The sequence below is a fragment of the Coregonus lavaretus genome (assembly GCF_964263955.1).
Source record: "Coregonus lavaretus genome assembly, chromosome: 35".
NCBI lineage: Eukaryota > Metazoa > Chordata > Actinopteri > Salmoniformes > Salmonidae > Coregonus > Coregonus lavaretus.
In genome coordinates, this window is record NC_140022.1 from 2086836 (window position 1) to 2094634 (window position 7799).

Here is a 7799-nt window from a genome sequence, read left to right on the forward strand (position 1 = left end):
TACACACGTAGTAATATAGTACTATAATACGCAGAAGCACCAAATGTTTTTGTATCTGTTGTGATCTAAATCATGATAGTCTTAAATCCCAGGACAGCTGTTGATGGTCTGTGTGACCTGGCCTTGGCCAATATTAGCCCAGTCAGAGGTGGATATGCGTGTGGAGAATCAGACTGACTTGCATATATCATCAACTCAGTCCAGTCCTTGTATGCCAGCCTCAATAGCATCTAAAGTTTATCCTAATTTGGATGTAAGAGTGCTGCCCTCTTGTGGTGAGACTTTTGACTCACAAACCGACTAACAATGTTTTCCAGCACTTTACCAGATGTGTTGGAGCTTATTTTCTCTCCTGTCTTTAAAACAACATATATCACTCTAAAGTCTTTGTCCTCCTCCTCTCCTCCCTGCAGGTGATCAACCAGGAGAAGTGGGAGAGGGATGTGCGTTCGGCCTCCAGTCTGGACGAGCTGCTCATGCTGACAGACTTCCCTGACTGGAAGCTGTGGAAGTGTCGTCTAAAACTCAAACACCTGGAGACATCTCCCTCATCCTCTTCCTCTCAGCAGCCCGACCACCGTTCCTCCTCCTCCTCCTCCTCCTCCTCCGCTGGGTCTGGGTCACACCGCTCCACGCGCTACGCTGCAGCATCCTACAGCCTGGAGATACTCAAAGGTATATGGGTTCGAAACCTGGGTCTCCTCAAAACTGTGTTGGCTCTCTAAGCTAAAGCTTTGGTATTGTTCCTTGAGATATGCTGCTAGCTCCTACAGCCTGGGGATATTCAAAGGTATGTGGGTTCAAAATCTGCATCTACTGTGCGTTAGCCCTCTGAGCTAAAGGCTGGGCATTAGTTAATGCGCTACCTGAAGATAGTCATAAATTATGGGACAGACTGGTTTGAACACTGGGTCTTCTCAAGACTGTGTTAACCCTCCAAGCTAAAGCCTAGGCATTAATTCCAGGTAGCTAATGCATGTTTTGAGGTTAGAATGTGAGTGTACCCAGACGGTACCCAAAGCAAGTCTCTATAGTGGCTATTAGTTTTGTTCTGTGTGTAACTGGTGGTGTTGTGTGTAACTGGTGGTGTTGTGTGTAACTGGTGGTGTTGTGTATAACTGGTGGTGTTGTGTGTAACTGGTGGTGTTGTGTGTAACTGGTGGTGTTGTGTATAACTGGTGGTGTTGTGTGTAACTGGTGGTGTTGTGTGTAACTGGTGGTGTTGTGTGTAACTGGTGGTGTTGTGTGTAACTGGTGGTGTTGTGTGTAACTGGTGGTGTTGTGTGTAACTGGTGGTGTTGTGTGTAACTGGTGGTGTTGTGTGTAACTGGTGGTGTTGTGTGTAACTGGTGGTGTTGTGTGTAACTGGTGGTGTTGTGTATAACTGGTGGTGTTGTGTGTAACTGGTGGTGTTGTGTGTAACTGGTGGTGTTGTGTGTAACTGGTGGTATTGTGTGTAACTGGTGGTGTTGTGTATAACTGGTGGTGTTGTGTATAACTGGTGGTGTTGTGTATAACTGGTGGTGTTGTGTATAACTGGTGGTATTGTGTATAACTGGTGGTGTTGTGTATAACTGGTGGTGTTGTGTGTAACTGGTGGTGTTGTGTATAACTGGTGGTGTTGTGTATAACTGGTGGGGTTGTGTGTAACTGGTGGTGTTGTGTATAACTGGTGGTGTTGTGTATAACTGGTGGGGTTGTGTGTAACTGGTGGTGTTGTGTATAACTGGTGGTGTTGTGTATAACTGGTAGGTGTTGTGTGTAACTGGTGGTGTTGTGTTGTGTGTAACTGGTGGTGTTGTGTGTAACTGGTGGTGTTGTGTATAACTGGTGGTGTTGTGTGTAACTGGTGGTGTTGTGTATAACTGGTGGTGTTGTGTATAACTGGTGGTGTTGTGTATAACTGGTGGTGTTGTGTGTAACTGGTGGTGTTGTGTATAACTGGTGGTGTTGTGTGTAACTGGTGGTGTTGTGTATAACTGGTGGTGTTGTGTATAACTGGTGGTGTTGTGTATAACTGGTGGTGTTGTGTGTAACTGGTGGTGTTGTGTGTAACTGGTGGTGTTGTGTGTAACTGGTGGTGTTGTGTATAACTGGTGGTGTTGTGTGTAACTGGTGGTGTTGTGTGTAACTGGTGGTGTTGTGTATAACTGGTGGTGTTGTGTATAACTGGTGGTGTTGTGTATAACTGGTGGTGTTGTGTGTATGTCTTCATCAGCCATAGACGATGAGTGGCAGAAGACCCAGTGCATGCCCAGAGAGACGTGTGTAGACGTGGCAAAGGAACTGGGCACCACGACCTCCATGTTCTTCAAGCCCCCCTGCGTGTCCGTCTTCAGGTGTAACGGATGCTGCAACACAGAGGGTGTCTCATGCAGAAACACAAGTACAACCTATATTAATAAAACAGTGAGCATTTCCTCTTTAAGTACCCTAAATATCTGCATTATTAGTATTATTATTAATAAATGACTGATTTATGGCAGGGGTCGGCAACAGTCGGCCCACGGCCAAAACTGACCCACAAGTTACTTTTTTGGGCCCCCCAATTATTTTTGTAAATAAATATATATTTTGGGGTCTAAAAAAGACCGTAAAATCACCAGGAATTCAGCAAAAAATTGTTTAAATTTAGGAAATATGTTCCCAATTATTCCCACTAATAGAAAATATGCATATTTAATCGTGTCTCAATATAATCAAGGTATGAAATTACTGTTATTTTCAAATGAAACCTCTTTTTGGTCTTAGTTGTGGTCAATTTGCAGTGTACAAATTATTATAATTATGTTCCGGCACCCCGACCATCCGCTCCAACAAAAATCGTCCTGCGGCTGAATCTAGTTTGGGACCCCTGATTTATGTTTTAAGACAATTGTAATTATTGATAAGTGCTCCTAAATGACAAGCACTTTGGAGAGTGTGAATATACAGTACGTACAGACCAGAGGAGGCTGGTGAGGGGAGGACGGCTCATAATAATGGCTGGAATGGAGTCAATGGAGTGGAATCAAACACATCAAAGACGGGGTCTCCATGTGTTTGATACCATTCCATTGACTCCGTTCTAGCCATTATTATGAGCCGTCCTCCCCTCACTAGCCTCCACTGGTACGTACTGTACATGCATGCACATCGTTGGGCCAACAATGAGTCAAATAAAATACAGCTCTCTCCACCAAGTGGATCACTGACTCCAGAAACGGACTAATGTGTTCTGACACTTTTCGTCCTGCAGCTGCTGAGTGTGATACCGTTCAAATACGGACCTGAGCCGGTGTTGATAAAGGTAGCCAATCACACAGTGTGTAAGTGTATGGAACCGCCCCTGATCCGACGGCAAGCCCATATACGCTCTCACAGGAGGAACGGGTGAGTCCAGAGATACAGATACACACTCAGATACACACAGATACACACAGATACACACAGATACACACAGATACACACAGACTCAGATACACACAGATACACACAGACTCAGATACACACAGATACACACAGACTCAGATACACACAGATACACACAGATACACACAGATACACACACTAACATAAACACACACACACTAACACACACACACACTAACAGAAACAGAAACACACACACACACACTAACATAAACAGAAACACACACACACACTAACACAAACCGGAACAAACACACAATAACATAAACACTAACACACACACACTAACACAAACTGAAACACACACACACACACTAACATAAACAGAAACACACACATATACACACACACACACACATTGACCCAAACAGACCCAAACAGACACACACACACACACACACACCCTCTAGTCATACCCTTAGCACTAACCAGCCTGTGTGTTTGGTTGCAGGTGCTCTCCGATGCGCCAGCTCTCTAAATCAGAGGACTCCAGGCGTCTGTGTGCCAGTGGGTTGATCTGGGACTGCATGGCCGACCGCTGTGTGCCCTACCCCTCCACTAAACAACCAGGTTAGTACCACTGTGTCCTACCCCTCCACTAAACAACCAGGTTAGTACCACTGTGTCCTATACCTCCACTAAACAACCAGGTTAGTACCACTGTGTCCTACCCCTCCACTAAACAACCAGGTTAGCACCACTGTGTCCTACCCCTCCACTAAACAACCAGGTTAGTACCACTGTGTCCTATACCTCCACTAAACAACTAGGTTAGTACCACTGTGTCCTACCCCTCCACTAAACAACCAGGTTAGTACCACTGTGTCCTACCCCTCCACTAAACAACCAGGTTAGTACCACTGTGTCCTATACCTCCACTAAACAACCAGGTTAGTACCACTGTGTCCTACCCCTCCACTAAACAACCAGGTTAGTACCACTGTGTCCTACCCCTCCACTAAACAACCAGGTTAGTACCACTGTGTCCTACCCCTCCACTAAACAACCAGGTTAGTACCACTGTGTCCTACCCCTCCACTAAACAACCAGGTTAGTACTACTGGTAGATATATCAGCTATCCAGCCCAGTAGATGCACACTGAGTTTGGGCAGTGTTTGCACTTTTAGGACCATTCCATTGTAATGCGCTGGGGATGCTAAATCAGGGTGTTATTCAGGATATTGTATAGCCTCTGTAGGAAGAAGTTATTCAGGATATTGTATAGCCTCTGTAGGAAGAAGTTATTCAGGATATTGTATAGCCTCTGTAGGAAGAAGTTATTCAGGATATTGTATAGCCTCTGTAGGAAGAAGTTATTCTGATGTTTTCTTTAGTTCTCTCTCCATTTTCTCTGGTCTGGCCCCTGTAGTAATATTAAGTCATTCCTATGTTTTCTCTCTGTTTGTTCCAGACTTTTCTACCAGTATGAGGCCGGAGGACTGTGAAATAGATGTTGACAGGTGTGACTGTGTCCCAGACCGCGATACCCTGTCCCCACGGCCCACCCTAACCCAGGACCCAGACCGCGCTACCCTGTCCCCACGGCCCACCCTAACCCAGGACCCAGACCATGCTACCCTGCATGTCACCTAAACCATACTGCATGTACTACCAACAAACAGCACTTCAACCATGGCTCTTGCAGGTAGATTGCAACTTGAGACACACCCCTTTTGACTAGTTAGTTAGATGGTTTGATAGTTTCGATAGTAGTTCATTGATCAATTTATGCCATTACTTGGCCAGAGAGTCCACTCACCTGATGTGAATGAATCAGTCCCTGATTAGAATGATGTAAATCAGAAATGTTTGGGCCTCATAGACCGTAGTTGAACAGCCATTTTACAACACATGTAATAACACATTTTCATTCTTTGATCCACAGATGCCAGTGACACTAAGAAGAAGAATATAACCTTTGACATCTGCTTGGCTTTGAAGTTTGAAAGCAGAGAAAAAGTTCATAATATATTTATATCGCTATTTATATATCTAACTTCAAATAAAATAGTTTCCCTTTCTAACCTACATACATGACCCTGTTAAGTTTTAAAAAAACGCTTTACAATTTTTATTTACATATGTAAATTATTAGTATTTCTATGCACTGAACAGTGTATTTCACGCTAAAGAATGATATTTTTGTAATTGCTTCAACATTTTTGTAAATATAATCAAAGTTTGTCTTTTTGTTGTATATCCTTCATATTTATATTGAAAGTTTTAACAGTTTTGTCCAAAGTTCTATCTCACCTTGTTGACACCAGTTATTTTGTTGTTTATTTAGAGATGACATAACAACCATTCAATGGTGTTGTTCACACCTCCGTGATACAGCGTTTATTATCTTTTATTAAATAAAAGGTTTTTTAAAAATTGAAGAAACATTTTGGTATTTGCTGTTGCTACGGCAACCAATAATTTCACAGAGACCTTGGGGTGCGTTCGTAAATTCACTCTGGCTATCTACTCCGATTTCAGAGCACTCTCGTCTGAGCGTGCCAGAGCGCAGAATAACTGATGAATTTACGAATGCTCAACACCCTTTGAATATGGCCGGTGTCAGCAAAGAAGCATAATAAAATCGTTGCCAGCAGCACAGTTACAGTCACCAACACTATAGATAACATGAAAACAGCCAAACCAGCTCTGCTAGGGTGAGTAAAACGGTCAGAGTGAGGTGTTCTCTGATTTGTGTCTGGAAGTAGCTAGCAAGCTAGCCAACGTTAGCCAGTTAGCTTGGGTGCTTGACTGCATTTACGAACACACCCCTTCTCTGAACAAATGTATGGAATGTTGCTCCAGGTATCTAGAAACTAGCCTGGGTACCAGTCTGTTTGTGCTAACATTCCACTCCTTGTACTCTTTGTCCTATGTCAAACATGGCTAGCTAGAAACCGAGGATCAGTCATCTCAACTGTTCAAATATAGTTCTAATGTCCCCCTCTGTTCAAATATAGGTCTATTGTCCTAGCCTGGGTACAAGACTCTAGGTAATCCACTCACTGTACTCCATGTCATGTGCCAAAGAGAACGGCCTTTCTGACATCTTGAAATATCAGCATTTTATCCTAATGAGCTCGAGGAGAACAGAGGACTTGATCCTGATTTGAACAGAAACGGACTCACAGCTATCCTCCAATCACAAAGATTATGCAAATATTGCGACCATATATTGCGACCAACCTGTCTGTCAAACTAAATACATACTACAATTCCAACCACAAAACGTCTTAGTTTAAATTATTAAGCCTCAAAATACAACAACTTGCCTAGCTAATGGCTAAATGTTTGTTTTTGAATTTGTTATAAATTCTAATTCTATTTTCAAAGAAAATATGTATGTTATTTAAAACAACCAATGAGCAACTCTGCGGTAAATCCAGCACATATTGAACGCTGAGATTGCTGAAAGGCCAGTCTCTTTGCCAATGACAAGGAGTGGAAGGAGTGGAACGTTAGCTAAAGAGACTGGTACTCAGACTTCTAATGTCCCCCACCCACTCAGTTCAAATATAGGTCAAATCAAATCAAATGTTACTTGTGTAGACTAACAGTGAAATGCTGACTTACAGGTCCTTTTCCAACAATGCAGAGTTAAAGATAACAACAAAAACAAATAAAAAAGCTAAATAGTGACGAGAAGTAAATACACACTGAATAACAATAACGAGTAAAAATAACATGGCTATATACAGGAAGTACCAGGTAATAACATGGCTATTTACAGGAAGTACCAGTATCAAGTCGATGTGCAGGGGTACCAGGTAATAACACGGCTATATACAGGAAGTACCAGTATCAAGTCGATTAGCAGGGGTACCAGGTAATAACATGGCTATATACAGGAAGTACCAGTACCGAGTCGATGTGCAGGGGTACCAGGTAATAACATGGCTATATACAGGAAGTACCAGTACAGAGTCGATGTGCAGGGGTACCAGGTAATAACATGTCTATATACAGGAAGTACCAGTATCAAGTCGATGTGCAGGGGTACCAGGTAATAACATGGCTATATACAGGAAGTACCAGTACCGAGTCGATGTGCAGGGGTACCAGGTAATAACATGGCTATATACAGGAAGTACCAGTACAGAGTCGATGTGCAGGGGTACCAGGTAATAACACGGCTATATACAGGAAGTACCAGTATCAAGTCGATGTGCAGGGGTACCAGGTAATAACATGGCTATATACAGGAAGTACCAGTACCGAGTCGATGTGCAGTGGTACCAGGTAATAACATGGCTATATACAGGAAGTACCAGTACAGAGTCGATGTGCAGGGGTACCAGGTAATAACATGGCTATATACAGGAAGTACCAGTACCGAGTCGATGTGCAGGGGTACCAGGTAATAACATGGCTATATACAGGAAGTACC

At 43.1% G+C, this 7799-nt stretch overlaps 1 protein-coding gene across 1 annotated transcript in view; it reads left to right on the plus strand.

Annotated features, from left to right (window-relative positions):
• The window catches only part of LOC311109595 (vascular endothelial growth factor D-like), a gene marked incomplete at its 5' end in the record, with an annotated part of 9660 nt that extends 4003 nt beyond the window's left edge, over nt 1-5657 (plus strand). The window contains 6 exons of the mRNA XM_084152524.1: nt 414-675; nt 2219-2409; nt 3239-3372; nt 3863-3981; nt 4824-5057; nt 5298-5657. Of these exons, the coding sequence (XP_084008650.1) occupies nt 414-675; nt 2219-2409; nt 3239-3372; nt 3863-3981; nt 4824-5005 (888 nt within the window). The 3' untranslated portion in view covers nt 5006-5057; nt 5298-5657. The remainder of the gene's footprint in view (nt 1-413; nt 676-2218; nt 2410-3238; nt 3373-3862; nt 3982-4823; nt 5058-5297) is intronic.
• Between the last annotated feature and the right edge of the window lie 2142 nt (nt 5658-7799).